Raw genomic sequence first — 15738 nt, 5'->3', positions numbered from 1 at the left:
CCTTTATACCTGGACCGGGGGGGAGGAGTCCCAGGCAGGGCTGGCAGGGGCAGGTCCAGGCATGTCACACACACAGGCAATAAGCTAACAGTGGTTTACCACACATGCCATATGCTTTCTTAATCACCTTGGTCACCTATGTTGCCACTTTTAGAGAACTGTGGACCTACATGTCTAGATCCCTCTATATCTTTCAGGTTCGCAGATTTAACCAATGGTTTGATTGTTATTTTGATACTTATCATGGACATAGCAACATAAAAGTTTCAGGAAACAAGGGGTGTGAGGGCGATCTGGCTGCGACATCTGTCACCCCATTGATCGCAAGGGTTGATTCGGCTGATCTGGCTGACTAGGCGGGTGTCCCCCTTCCCTCACAGCTCCATGTGCGTCCCTCCTGAAGATCAGCGCTCGGTCGCAGAGGATGACCCCCTAGAAGAGGACCGCTCCGCCGGTCTAGGGTATATGACGTAGCTGCACTCCCCTGCTAGGCTAAACCTCCAAGACCATTTGTAGGATGATGTAGGGAAGTCAAGCACCAAGACTTCAGACACATCCAAGTCAGGCACTGCACGTGGCAGTCTGCCGTTCTTTTGGGCGGCACGGTAGCACAGTGGTTAGCACTGCTGCTTCACAGCTCCAGGGACCTGGGTTCGATTCCCGGCTTGGGTCACTGTCTGTGTTGCACATTCTCCTCGTGTCTGCGTGGGTTTCCTCCCAGTCCAAAGATGTGCGGGTTAGGTTGATTGGCCATGCTAAAATTGCCCCTTAGTGTCCTGAGATGCGTAGGTTAGAGGGATTAGAGGGTAAATATACAGGGATATGGGGGTAGGGCCTGGATGGGATTGTGGTTGGTGCAGACTCGATGGGCCGAATGGCCTCTTTCTGCACTGTAGGGTTTCTATGATTCTAATTTGGTTTTTGAAGTAGAAATTTCAAATAATCTTCAAGGAGAATATAATTTTTAAAGATGCCCATATGGGCCCCTTGGTCTTTACCAATATTTTAAAAAATTAATAGCAAACAGGTATCCTGACAAAGTGGAATTCCTCACACAACCCCTATTGGCCTACATAACAACTATATAAGTATTTCCCTCGAGTTTGTTCGAAAATTTTCAGACAGTTAACAATCTAAAAAAATCCACTGTTCCTTCTTAAGCTATAAAACATCAAAATAGTAATATTCTGGACCCCTACAGGTTTCTGTCTGATGGAATGTCCATAAAACTATCCACTTAAATCTTATATCTTGTCAGTTTTCATTTAAATGTCCTGACATTGCCACAAATCAGTTTGTTTAACACACCCAAGGAAGTGGTGCAGCAACAAATCATAGATTAATACAATTCAGTGCTTCAGAAATCATTCTGTATCGCCAAAGCTTTGTAAAAATGTTTTTATGTAAAAGCAGCAGGAAATTTGAACACTGTTTTGTCATTTAATTAAAGCTATTGACTTCATGTAAAATATTCCAGGGACATGAAATAATCACAAGGAAGGAGATTCAGGCAGACAGCATGTTCAAAGCGGGGGCAAGGTTCAATTAGATATCACGAACCCGCACCTCAGCTGTGTCGCTCTCTCAACACTATTTTGAAATTTAAATGGCCTAATTGGCCAGGCGTTGACTCAGCCACCCAATTAGAGCCACTGAGCACATTCAGAAGCCGGAAGCTGCCTGCCCGGCACCAGCAATAAAGGCAAGGGGCAGCCATCTTGGGGACTGCTGCTACCTTGCTGAAGAGAACAGGCAACTCTTAGGAGGGGCAACAGTGTTGACGCAGATGGAAAGGGCCATGGAGGATAAACAAAGGTCAGGCACTTGCAGCAGTGCAGTTAGGTACTTGAGAAAACAATTAAAACACAAAGGCAAAAAATCTGTATTTGGCAAAGCAACAAACGTAATAGCTGGACATTAATAAGCATAAGATCATTCAGGTTGACCAAACGTAAGTTAAAAAATTAAATTCTGCACCAGATAGACCACCTGAACAAGCTCCTTAGGATTTGAGCAGCTATTCATAGCCAGGCAGTGCGTTTCCTGATCCCTCCCTTCATCGGCCATTTTGAAAATTCCAAACTGCACCTTAAGTGCAATAAAGGCAAGGGGCCTGAGCTGACTCTGGGACCATGATTTTGAACTCTTGCCCACAATACACCCTGACCATTTGAAAATCCACACAACACATAGTTATTTAGATTCCCCAATGCCTTCAAAAGAATGATGGATTGGCAATGGTTTCAGTACCACTTGAGTTTCGTACAGGTACATGGCCTGTACAGATACACCGGGTAGAAGTTCTCCACCCAAAGGGTAAATAGACATTTACCAGGAATATAGTTGTTGAAGGACACAGTCAGAAAAGACAAACAACTAAAAGGACAATTGTAGTTAATAGTAAGTTTTTACAGCAATTGCACATAACTGAAAACTGCCTTTTGTATACAAATATTAAGAGTTAAGAACGGAACTGAAATCACACTTCAGGCATCCAATATTTCCTCACCCTATCTCCATAATATAAAATGGATGGGCCTTGCTAAAGAAATGAGTAAGAGGTGAAAGGATAGCGTGGATTGAGGTGTGGGTGGGGGTGAGGTGGAGGACACTAGAGGGCCTCCAACCCTATTCGTAACTGCTGGAAACACATGAGACATTCCAAACTACTCCTGAACTTTCAAGAACAGATCTCTTAGACCATAAGACAGAGGAGCAGAATTAGGCCACTCAGCCCATTGAGTCTGCTCTGCCATTCAATCATGGCTGATATTTTTCTCATCCCCATTCTCCTGCCGTTTCCTCATTACCCCTGATCCCCTTATTCATCAAGAACCTATCTATCTCTGTCTCAAAGACACGGCCTCCACAGCCTTCTGTGGCAAAGAGTTCCACAGATTCACCACTCTCTGGCTGAAGAAATTCCTCCTCATCTATGTTTTAAAGGATCATCCCTTTTGCCTGAGGTTGTACCCTCTGGTTCTAGTTTTTCCTACTAGTGGAAACATCCTCTCCACCCCACTCTATCCAGGCCTCGCAGTATCTTGTAAGTTTCAATAAGATCCCCCCTCATCCTTCTAAACTCCAACGAGTACAGACCCAGAGTCCTCAACCGTTCCTCATACGACAAGCTCTTCATTCCAGGGATCATTCTTGTGAACCTCCTCTGGACCTTTTCCAAGGCCAGCACATCCTTCCTTAGATACGGGGCCCAAAACTGCTCACAATACTCCAAATGTGGTCTGATCAGAGCCTTATACAGCCTCAGAAGAACATCCCTGCTCTTGTATTCTAGCCCTCTCGACATGAATGCTAACATTGCATTTGCCTTTCTAACTACCGACTGAATTTGGACATGCTGGACAACAGGAGCTTTTGGCAATGTATATATCCGATAAAGGGCAAAACAGTCAGGTAGAACTATTTTCTTCTTGCTACCATTTAACAAACAGAAGGGTAGTGGGGGGAACATTGAGTAGGAGGAGGTCCATTCACATCCTGTTGTTGGCCATCCATTCCGATTTTCAGCTGGACTGCAAACAGACAGGGGATTAATGAATACATGAAACACTTTTGGAGTTCCCTGCATGTTTTGAGATTTAATAGCTTCTATTAATTTCCCAAGGAAGTCTGGTGGCACAATGGTAGCTCTGGCTTCGAATCCCATCCCAAGACTAGATGGCCAAGAAAGGTGCGTTCGTAATGCGGTCAAACAGATTGTGTGTGTCAACCTGCAACATCCTTCCAAACATGCCAATGGTTGGTGGTAAGAGTGGGAGAGACTGGTGGTCAGCCACACTTGGGTGTGGAGTTGTGCCCTTCAAGCCCCTGGCAACAGTCTAGCAACCTGTTCCGGGAATTACTAGCTATGGAAATGGACAAAAGTCTGCTTTCATGCACCATGCAGAAAGAGAATTGGAATGGAATTAATTTCTCTATTGTTGACAATTCTTGCTCTCTTTCACTCCTGATGCTGCTACCCTTCCTATCAGGGGTTCTGCAACAAGCACATGGGGATTGGTTACCCTGGTGGATTTCACTTCCGACCATTGAGCTGCCTGTAAGCACTGTGATTCCTGCTGGCAGCTTGTCCCTTGCGTGCAAACGTGGTCCAATCATGAAAACAGTTGAAGCCTCCCCGCCTGGAGGGCAAAAGAGAGGTTCCATTTGCCACTCACTTGATGCACATCATTATTGAAAGTCACCACCTTTGAGCTTGGCCAGTTACTGAAAGAGACAAATTCCCAGGGACTGTGACAAAGCGTTTACATGACAGATAACTGCGCAAACCAGAATTAGGTTATGTTTTGATGTGGTTTCTGCGCCAGCTTAAGACGACCTGAACTGTTGGTCCTGCTATACATTATGCTGTATGAAATGTATAATTTTTGAGTATTTCTGGATAGTATTCAGACTAATGTGAGGCATAAATATGAGCACATCAGTGAAACAATTGGCTGTTATACAAGCTGAATTCACATTGTAATTGCAAGATGACAAATTCAGTTTCAATTTATTATTATTGACAAGAAGTCAACAGTTAGCAGTTTACACAATTAAATCCAATGTTTAAACGGATTGCTTTCACGAAGTAACAGTTTTAGAATTATTGCCAACAATGTAATGAATTAATTGATCAATTGTGTTGTTTATTGTATAAAGTTGCTTAGTTCCGCTAAGTTGAAGATGCATGGATATAGAATTGTTACAGTTCGGAAAATATAACCATAATTGCAAACCAAAAGGGCATGATTTTCTTCAGAGAAGATTAAATCTCCAGTTATAACCTGAGTGGTGGATGAGCTCGGCTCCAAGCTTTCCTATTAACCAACTATTAGTATCAGTCTATTCCATTACCATCAATTACCATCAATAAACCTTACCCAAAGTTGACACGGAGACAGATTTGCCTGCACCTATTCGGGACGTAACAGAGAGAGAATGGCAATATTACACAGCTCCAGTAGCTTGGGAGTTTGGCCATCAGGAGATGAAAAGGACCAGTTGCAATGTGAGAGGAGCAGGGGTGACTGTTTCATTTTGCATTAAACAGCAAAAGTTTGAACAAAAAAAAGTATCAAACAGAAATAAACTTCACGAATCAATTTTTCCCACCCTCTCCTGGGCCAGGGCACTCCATTTGCTCTGGCTAATTTGAAGAATTTTTTTCATGCCATACACAGCAATAGCTGCTAATTCAGGCCTAAACATGGCCTGTTTACCTGGTGTTCCACCAACATTTCCTTCCCCCACTGGCCACTAATTGGGTGGTAGCCTCGTCTCATGAGTCAGTACAATGCTGACCATGAAAATTGTGCTTCATGGCATGCTGGAGATGGAGACTGGTTTGTGGTCTAGTATCGAACTGCCTCCTGATTCCTGCCTCAAAGGAAAACCCATTCCTTTGAGCCTGCATGATGCTTGAGGTGCTTTGGACCATGTGTCATCTTGATACATCAAGTCTAAAAGCTGCCTACAAAATCACTTTGGAGAATCACATATCTAACTCCATTACAAAGCAGCATTTGATATACAAGAAGGTGCTTTAAGAAATGCAATGAAACCAAATGGAGAAATGAATTTGCGCAGCTTGAAAAAGCATCAAGTGATGAGTTTCCGGGACAAGTCACACTCACAAGTATCTTGAGAATGGTCCATTCTGCCAGTGCTTAACATTGACAGAAGAGTGAAATTAAATGTTAATTCTTCCAGAAGCTTAACCTTCATCACATGTAAAAGGAAGTTTCAACTTTAATCAATGTGATTTACTATCGGGTAAACCAGGTGACTTCACTGGTAAACATGGTGTTATGGCAACCATGGGGGGAATTTAATGCTGCTCTGTTAGTGCACTGGAAAGCGTGGGTGGGGGCCACATAAAATAAACCAACCTGCCCTCTCACTCTAGAGCTGTTTCCCAAATTATGGTGGGTTGGTCAGGTGTAAGGCAGCTCTTAGGCCTAAAATGAGGCCCTTTAGTTGCCAATGAAAGGACGCTTTAAAGACCTCATTCTGCCTCTGCCGCCATATTACATTGGGCAGAAGGAAGTTGGCCAGCCCACAATTTTAATAGCTGAGGCTAAAATGCAGGAAAGAAGCGGGGAGGGGTGGTATCTCCTTTGGGGAGGAGCATGGACACATTTGTGGCCTCCCTGCCCCCGCCCCCCCTGCCCAAGAAAGCAATCCTCCCTCGCACCCCCCCCACCAGTCTCTAAAACCCAATCTCAGGTTTTTCTCCCCTCAACCAAGATCCCTGGCCTTACATCAGCCATTACTGGTGCTCCTGGGACGACTTCGTTGCTGGCCAATCAGATTGGCTGGTGCTATCAAGGGCGGGACTTCCTCTGCTGAATGAGCAAAGATCCAACTCTCACCTTGTTATGGCCACTCCCTTTCACCTGAAGGTGAGTGGGAAATACAGCATCATCCCTCTATAAAATTGACCTCCATTATTTCAAGCAACAGTATCAAACATTGCCACTTTACTGAAAATCTGTATGAAGAATAAGACCAGTATTTTTTCTTTATTGAAAAAATTCAAGTGATATAATCAGCTTCTTAGTTTATAGTCTAACCAACAATCAGAGAATGAAGTACTGCTTTAGATGATCAATACCTGAAAATATCTCTTCAAATGACCTTCAAAAGCTGAAAGTTATTACTTCATTAATTTCCCAATTACTCTCATTAATATTTGGTTTTGAGGCAACAGGAAAATTGAAATCCGCATGATTGACCAATAACCTCCTTTCAATCTCCTGCAATATTATTTCAAGATCTGATGATAAACAAACATTAATTTTACTCAGCCACCAAATCCATATCACACCATTACAAGTATCATCATACAAGAAAGGGCATGGGTCCCACTGCAGATTTATCTAATGCCAGTGTAATCCAGCTGTTGGGCAGTTTGATTGTTACTGAGATTTACGATGGAAAATGTAGAGAATAACAAATCACAGCTTTAGCCCAGTCATTCGGATGATTTTGCAGCAGAGTTTTTGATGAGTGCCATTTCTGCTGTTGCAGTCTCAGAATGTAAGAGTTTGGAATAGAAGCAGTTAATCAACTTGATTTTGGCAACATGGATATTGCAGTGTGACAACAGCCGATTCTTCAAAGCAAACAATTGATTTTCAGCCAACAGGTTCCTGTCCCTGACAAGAAGCAATAGGAGAGACCAATGTTTCAAGACAAAATCTGAAATTTCAGGCCAAATGGCCAAAAGACCCCAGAGTTTACCAGTGGCATTTTCTGCTACTTTAATCTGGCAGTGTACGGAAGAAGAACAGTAACAACATGCCAAAATTAAGAATTCAACATCAACCAGCCGGTTGAGATCACAACTAAATAAAGGGATCAATGCAGTGAACCACTGCATCCTATTTTTTGAGTATAATTAATAAGTAACAAGCCAACAGCACATTATTTTGCAGGGATTTTTAAAAAAAACACATACAAATCAATTTTATTTGCATTCTTCAACAGGCGTTCAAAATCATTTGCAATTCATCTGGTGGAAAATATTTGAAGTAATCTCCAACAAGATCCTTTTTCATGAAAATATAACCCCACTAAGAAGCTATGTGCTTTACTTTGCTCTTTCAGGGCAAAAGAAGAAGACACTGTACTTGCCATATTGTTGGTGCCTCAGTCCCACTGATTTCGAGGATGTCGTATCCATCTTCAAGCTGAAAATCGGAGAAGATGAGTGCAATGGTATCACCAGGCTCTGCCAGGATGGTCCATGTACAGTCGGCGTTATTGCTGTATTCCGACGGAAAGTGTGGACTGGAAATCATTCCACTGGTACCTCGCAATGTTCCGCCACAAGCTCCTTCAGCTGGAAGAGGAGAGCAACAGGAAAAACTGATGAGGCACAGCTTTTCTGAGGGAAAACATCCTTCAGGAATTACATTTTCCATTCAATGCTGAAACTATTCATTTAATCGCTGACCACATTTTCTCCATAAAAACAGATAAAAACTGCTCTATGATCCAGAATTTTGCGTAGAATCACAGAACTCCGAAAGAATGTCAAGTACACAGCTATTTTTAATCTAACAATTATCAAACGAAACATGCATGAAACTGCACATGCCACTGCAATGTAGAAGTCTAATGTCGGTAATATTAAATTCCTGAATCTAACAATCATACAAAGGCATGTATTTTCTTCGAAAATTGACTAAAAACAAATAAGTTGACATTTGAAATGGAGTAACATTACAGAAGATTCAGCAGTCAGGAAGCAATACAACTGGTACATAGTCAAGTGAAAAATCCCTTTATTTCATTAACAAAGAATACCTGTCAGAGTTACTGAGTATTGTAAATTCTGAACTGCCATTTAGCCTGTCTCTGCAAATTGCACAGTTTTCAAACACAACAGTAGTGAAGAAATTGCTGATCATCATTCTTAGGTTTCCCCTTTTGTTTCACTCGTGTGCTGTGATTCTGAAGGAGGCACGGAACTGAACAAATACTGAATAAAGGAGGACAATTCCAGGGAATTTACACACAGTGAGCTCCTACAAACAGCAATGCAACAATAAGCAGATATCTTGTGTTGGTGATGTTGATTGAGGATTGAATAATTACCAAAGAGAAGTCCCTCTTGGATTAGTGTAATGGGATCTTTTGGGTTCTCCGGAAAGGGTGAATCCAATTTAACATCTCCATTCAAATAAACTGCATTTCCAACATTCCCTCAGCACTGCACTCAGGGGTTGGCCGAGATGAGACGCTCAAGTCTCCGGAGCGGGACTTGACCCCAAAGGCGAAAGTGTTATTCACTGAGACACAGAGGACACTTCTTACCAAAGATCACTATGAAAAAATTATCAGATTGAGATTATTTGACATTCACAAACATGGGAGGAGTGGGGTGGGTGTGGTGTTTAAACCCCGAAGGATGAGGATGGCTTGGAGTCAGACAAAAACTTTAAAATCCTCAAACATGACTCCAACTGCTTGCAACTTGGCTAGCTCCTGTTTTAATGGAGGGGATTCACAATACTCTCCTTGTCACAATGTCTACACCACACTCCCAATGTCTGACAGCTCCTGGCCAGAAATTTCTGATATCAATGTCTGCCCTGAACCACACAGTGTCTGGCTCCACCAAAGCGAGCACAATAAGAGCAAATATCTACAATAGAGGGGAAAAACAAATCCAAAATATCCAGAGGAACTGAGCTAGTAAGTGAGAAGCTTTGGCATATATTTGTAGCTGTTTCATTAGCACATGGGGTGGACCTGAGATTGCAAGCATCATGGTTTTTATTCTTTATCCTTTCATAAGATGTGGGCATAGTTGGCCCATCCCTAACTGCCCTTGAACTGAATGGCTTGTTAGGCCTTTCCAGAGGGTAGTTAAGAATAAACCACCTTGCTGGATGTCTGGAGTCCAGCAAGTAGGCCAGACCAGGTAAGGATGGGAGGTTTCCTTCCCCAAAATGAACAAGATGGATTTTTACAACAATCAATGACAGTTTAATGGGGCAACATTTTCTCGCCCCGACATCAAATGGCATCGTCGTGGGTGAGACGGGAAAATTTGGAGAGTTGTTCAAGTTAACAGCTCTGCAAACTGTTCCATCCCAGCCGCGACAGTGCCCATCAGTGGCAGGGCAGGAAAATCCAGTTATGGTTACCATTACTGAGGCAAGCTCTCTATTCCAGCCAGACTTTTGAAACTGAACTTAAATTCCATCTGCTGCCATGGTGGGATTTGAACCCATGACCCTCAGGCATTAGCCTTGGCCTCTGGATTACCAGTCCTCTGACATTACCACAATGCCATGATCTCCCTGTTGTGACAATCAGATGACTGACACACACACAGACACCCACACACACACCCACACACACACATCAGGAAAGAAGATATGTTTGCTTGACACCTTGAGTTCATGAATTGCTTCCAACCTTCAAATAAATAGCATTCAGGTTATTGTGGAAGTCAGCGACGACTGAGAAGCAATAATACTTCATATTTTACAAATGCAATGGAATTGTTCTGGGACGTAACCAGAGAGAATCATCTACTGGATGCAAGGCACTTGCATTTTAGGAAAATCCCACAGTTATTTTGCAAGGTAATTGAAAAAAGATCAGGAGAGCTCCGCGACATAATTTTTGGTTGCAATACTAAAGAGCTTCGTATAAGGAGTGCTGAAGGCTGCAGGTTTATGAGGAGGAATTTCTTCAGCCAGAGGGTAATGAATCTATGGAATTCATTGCCTCAGACGGCTGTGGAAACCAAGTCATTGAGTGTATTTAAGACAGAGATAGATAGGTTCTTGACTGGCAAGGGGATCAATGGTTACTCCAAATATGTGCGGGTTAGGTTGATTGGCCATGTTAAATTGTCCCTGAGTGTAGGGGGAATAGCAGGGTAAATACATGGCGTGAGGGGATAGGACCTGGGTGGGTTTGTTGTTAGTGCAGGCTCGATGGGCCAAATGGCCTCCTTCTGCACTGTGGGGATTCTATGTTATGGAGAAAAAGCAGGAGAATGGGGTTGAGAAACTTATCAGCCATGATCTAATGGCAGTGCAGACCCAATGGGTCAAATAGCCTAATTTTCTTCCTATATCTTATGATCTTATGCTTATGGCCAAAAAGGGGAAGCGAGCTGCTATAGCATTCAGAAAAATGACATGCACTGCAACAGTTGACCTCTTGCCCCGTCATTTCAGATAACTAGATGGTTGCCTAATCAGAACAAACAAAACAGATCCATCAGGATTGAATGTAACAGGAGAAAGAGACAAGTCTATATGGGCCAAGTGGGTTGAGTTCTCAGCATTGCAGTTGGGATTGAGATTCAAGTGGGGAAGTAGTGAGAGTAGATGAAGAACTAACTGCACACAGGGGTGTAAAAATAGGGAAGAACTCTAAAAATATATATAATTTTAAAACATGCTTTTGAGTTAAATATTAAATGATTATACAATAACCATAGGTAACATATACCTCAAGTGGATTAGACTGGCTTGGGCAAACCATGATATACCTAGCGATGCGATTCAGCAAAGTCTTAGAAACATCAACATAGTTACCGAAAAACAGATCCAAAGCATGTGAGATTAAATAAATTGTCGTGTCACTGTGAAAGTAATCCTTTGTACAGATCTATAATTATTGAACCACAGCAAACAAGAGCTTGGTGCAGTCTGCTGCCCACATGAGTAAAGTTTAGTGGCAGAAAGAGAGACATTCACTGGCTTTTCTCAGACCTGTTTCAGACAAACCCGAGACCAATAATTCTTCATCATGTCCTGCACTGAAGGCTAATTATGCTGCACAGATTCAGTACATTTATTTATAGATATTCAATGCAATAAGTTTCAATTAGGTAGGCAGGTAAAATGTGAAAAGTAGCAGATAACCCAATACTTGTCTTCACTTCCTTGGCAGAGTTCAGACACCTCAGTTTAAATGTATCATTGACCACAAACATTTCTTATAATTCTTTTGAGTGCATGGTGATTTCTATAAGTTCCTGACCCTTGCTGTTTTTTTGTGTGGCCACACAAGGTGGCTTGTTCACGGTTGCATGGGGATTTCTCGTTGCTCCATCGCCATTCAGCTTAGAGGGAGTATAGTTGATTATTTTAGTAGATGGTTTCACTTATTCATTTAACATACCAATGTGCACAATCTGAACACCAAGAATAACCCTTTTGTTTTGAATGGAAAGCCAATTAACCTAATACAAGTTGTTGGGAAAATACTGGAATCTATTATTAACAATGTCGTAACAACGCACTTAGAAAAGCATAGTATAATTATAACAAGTCAAAATGATTTTCCTAAAGGGAAATCCTGTTGGACAAGTCTATTAAGGGATTTTTGAACATGCAAATAGGAGGGTAGATAAAGCGGAACCAGAAGATTTGGTATACACGGATTTCCAAAAGGCATTCACAAAAGCAAAAGGTTAATAGGCAAAATTAAGGCCTGGAATGTTAGATGTGGACAAATGGGGCTGTTTCAAGTTTTCAGCCATTGAGTGGTGGGTTGCTGCAAGGATCAGTGCTGGGGCCTCAGTTATTTACAACCTACATGAATAACTTAGATGAAGAGACAGAGGGTAATGTAGTAATGTATCTAATTTTGGTGATGGTACCAAACCTGATCGAATGGTATGCAGTTGGGAGGACAGAGATAAGCTGCAAAGAGAGGTAGATAGGTTAGGTGAGTGGACAACAAATGGCAGATAGCATATAATATAGGGAAATGTGAACTTATTCATTTTGGAATAACAAAGCCTAATATTTTTTAAAAGGTGAGAAACTTCTAAGTGTTGATGTTCAAAGTGTGCTGGTACAAGGAACACAAAGTTAGCAAGCAATGAGGAAGGTAAAGAGAATGTCGACCTTTTTTGGAAAGGGATTGGAGTGCAAGAGTAAAGCTACAATTGTACAAGGTTTTGGTGAGGCCACATCTTGAGTAGTGTGTGCAATTTTGGTTTCCACAATGAAGAAAAGATAAACATGCATTGGAGGTGGTACAGTGAATGTTCAATAAATTGGTCACTGGGATGTGGAGTTTGCACGTTCTCCCTGTGTCTGCATGGGTTGCCTCTGGATGCTTTGGTTTCCTCCCACACTCCAAAACATGCAGGTTTGGTGGATTGGCCATGCTAAATTGCCCCTTAGTGTCAAAAGATGTGTAGGTTAGGGGCAATTAGCAGAGTAAATACATAGGGCTATGGCAAAAGGCCTGGGTGAGATGCTCTGTCAGAGAGTCGGTGCAGACTTGATGGACCCAAAGGCCTCCATTTACACTGTAGGGATTCTATGATGCTATGAGGGATTTGTATTATGATGAGAGGCACAGTGCTTTGGATCTATATGCTCTGGAGTTCAGAAGAATGAGAGGCGATCTCAATGAAACCCACAAAATTCTGAAGGGGCTTGACAGAGTGGTTGCTGAGAGATTGGTTTCTATTGGCCAGGGAATCTAAAACATGGGGCACAGTCTCAGGATAAGGGGCTGGTCTTCGGACTGAGATGAGGAGAAATTTCTTCACTCAAAGAGTTGTGAACCTTTGCAATTATCTAATCCTGAGGGTTGTGGATGCTCCATCGTTTAATTCATTTAAGCCTGGGACAGACAGATTTTTGGTTTCTCATGGAATTAAGGGATACAGGGAGTGGGTGGGAAAACAAAGTTGAAGCCCAAGGTCACCATGATCGAACTGAATGGTTGAGCAGGCTCACTGGGATGTGTGGCCTACTCCTACTCCCGATTCCTTATGTTCTTCTGGAACAATTTCACGGGCATGTGTTAGACATTTTCTGATGAAGAAATAGTCAACAGCTTTATCTGGTCGTGAATCTTAATTTTTTTTGTTTAAATAATATACAAGGAAAAGCTTCACTTTATTATATTACTATCTTAACATGTCACCACTGAAAACAGAATCAGGCCAACAGTTAGAATAAACCTCATCCTGTCTCTTGCTCCAAGATATCCTTTCTTTGGACTCTGAAATGATATAATTAACACCTTTTGGAATGGACATTGTGCAGTCTTGTTATTTTCACTTTTGTTACCTTATTTGCTTCATTCTATGGCCACTTCTTTTGTGCACTCTTCAAAAACTTACCTTTGTTCTTTTTTAAAATTATGCTGTCCACTGACACTCGCCCCCACAGATTGAGTCTCTGATGATAGCTTCATGATTACTATTACTGAGACTCGCTTTCAATTCCAGATTTATTTTCACTTAAGTGAATTTAAATTCCACCAGCTGCCGTGATAGGATTTGAACCCGTGTCCCCAGAACATTAGCCTCAGCATCTGGATTATTAGACCAGTGACATTACTATTACACCAGCATCTCCCCAGGCAATTAATAAAATTACTGAGAGCTATTTTTCTGGGTGAAATATTTTGGATTTATTGCATTGTGTTAAGGAGAGATTGTTATTGCTCGTAACTTAGGAAGCGATGCTTCTTTCAAGATGAAATTCTCACAGGTGTGATTTCAGGAAATATATAAATTTTACAAAACAGGTACGCACAATAGTCACATTAAGGCCAAGGCCATTCATTGACACCTGAAATCTGTGACAACAGCAATTTAGATGGGGAAGCAGTTTTGACCTCAAGTGTGTGATTTCCACATGTTAAAGCTTACCTAAAGACAGACTTGGCTGTTAAACACATACTTTGTAAGTAAATGTAGGATTTAAAAAACTGAAATGCTTTCTTCCTTATTTACAATGTTCTTTTTCTGGTCATGATGAAAAGGTCAGCAACTGAACTTGGGTGCTCCCTTGACAGATGCTGTCTGACCTGCTGAATCTTCTCCTTCTTATTGCAGACTTCTAGCATCTGCAACATCCTTGATCTTGGAATTTGGTTACATTATGGCACTCAGGTGATTTCATGAGTATGAACATTTATTATTTGTTTAAGTAGAAAAAGAAGCTTCAAGAGTTAATAACAAGAACTAGCAAACAAACAGAATAACGTTTATTTTTTAGTCAAAAGTAAGGCTTACATTAACGTTGCAACTAAGTTACTGTCAAATTCTCCTAGTCGCCATAGTCCGGCGCCTGTTCGGGTCAATGCACCTAACCAGCACGTCTTTCAGACTTTGGGAGGAAACCGGAGCACCCTGAGGAAATCCACACAGACACAGGGAGAACATGCAAACTCCACACAGACAGTGACCCAAGCCAGGAATCAAACCCGGGTCTCTGCCGCTGTGAAGCAGCAGTGCTAACCGCTGTGCCACCGTGCCGCCCATATAGCATGATGACACTAAAGACACTTTTCCAACATTGGCATCTCCCAAAGTCTCAGCAAGAGAAATTGAACAAGTTGGTATCGGTTTACCATGGAGCATTGTTCATGAAGATAAATAGGTATACTGATTGTTATGCATTTGTATTTATTCAATTTGGCTTACTGAGGTTATGCTGTACTAACGTGTGCACTGGATGTGATGTAATAGTCCAAGCATCAGAAAGAGAAAGAGAAGCAGCAGCCATGGGAGAGATCACACACCATTAATAGAGTTCTTATTGTTTCTAACCACAGTCTGTCCCGCATATCACATCTCCAAAGCACAAGAAAAACTGGCAATGAGGACTACAGATGTGTGCTTGCTCGGCACCCGGAAAGAATAAATTAACCAAGGAAAAATTGGGATAAAAAGAAAATTTTCACATTGCTGCAGTGACTAATGGGCCAGGTGCATGTGAGTAAAGAATATTCTATACACAGACTATAGAGCTGGCTTTGATAAGTGACAGGATGAAACCTGATTGTGTACCTACTGCATAAGAAAATCAAGGTAGCTGCTGGAAACACAGTTGTGAAGTGTGCATACCGGAAACCGGCTTAAGTGAACAAATGGCGGAGGTTTCTGGGACAGCGGGGCTTTTTCACAAAAATGTGGAGCAATAGAGCTCATATATCGAGTGTTTGACTGTTTTGCACAAGTAAACAAAATAGCTGAAGATATTATAGTGCCCACTTTCTTGAGCATGATAAGAGGAAAAGCTGTAAACTTCCTTCATAGTTTAGTGCAACCTGACAAACCCGGCACTAAAACGTACAAACAAATTGTGGACACGATAGATAAGAAAACCCACCAACACCTCTACTTTCTCAGAAGACTAAGGAAATTTGGCATGTCCACGACGACTCTCACCAACTTTTACAGTTGCACCACAGGATGCATTCTTTCTGGTTGTATCACAGCTTGGT

The 15738-nt window shown here is 41.9% G+C and overlaps 1 protein-coding gene across 1 annotated transcript in view; it reads right to left on the bottom strand.

The window, feature by feature from the left end:
- csmd1b (CUB and Sushi multiple domains 1b) overlaps positions 1–15738 on the bottom strand; it is a 2043836-nt gene that overhangs the window by 1299057 nt on the left and 729041 nt on the right. The window contains exon 7 of the mRNA XM_078213588.1: positions 7639–7846. Within this exon, the coding sequence (XP_078069714.1) occupies positions 7639–7846 (208 nt within the window). The remainder of the gene's footprint in view (positions 1–7638; positions 7847–15738) is intronic.

The sequence above is a fragment of the Mustelus asterias genome, chromosome 5, assembly GCF_964213995.1.
Source record: "Mustelus asterias chromosome 5, sMusAst1.hap1.1, whole genome shotgun sequence".
In the NCBI taxonomy this organism is placed as follows: Eukaryota; Metazoa; Chordata; class Chondrichthyes; order Carcharhiniformes; family Triakidae; genus Mustelus; species Mustelus asterias.
The sequence above is the reverse complement of the archived record's forward strand: the minus strand, read 5'-3'. Positions and strand labels throughout refer to the sequence as shown.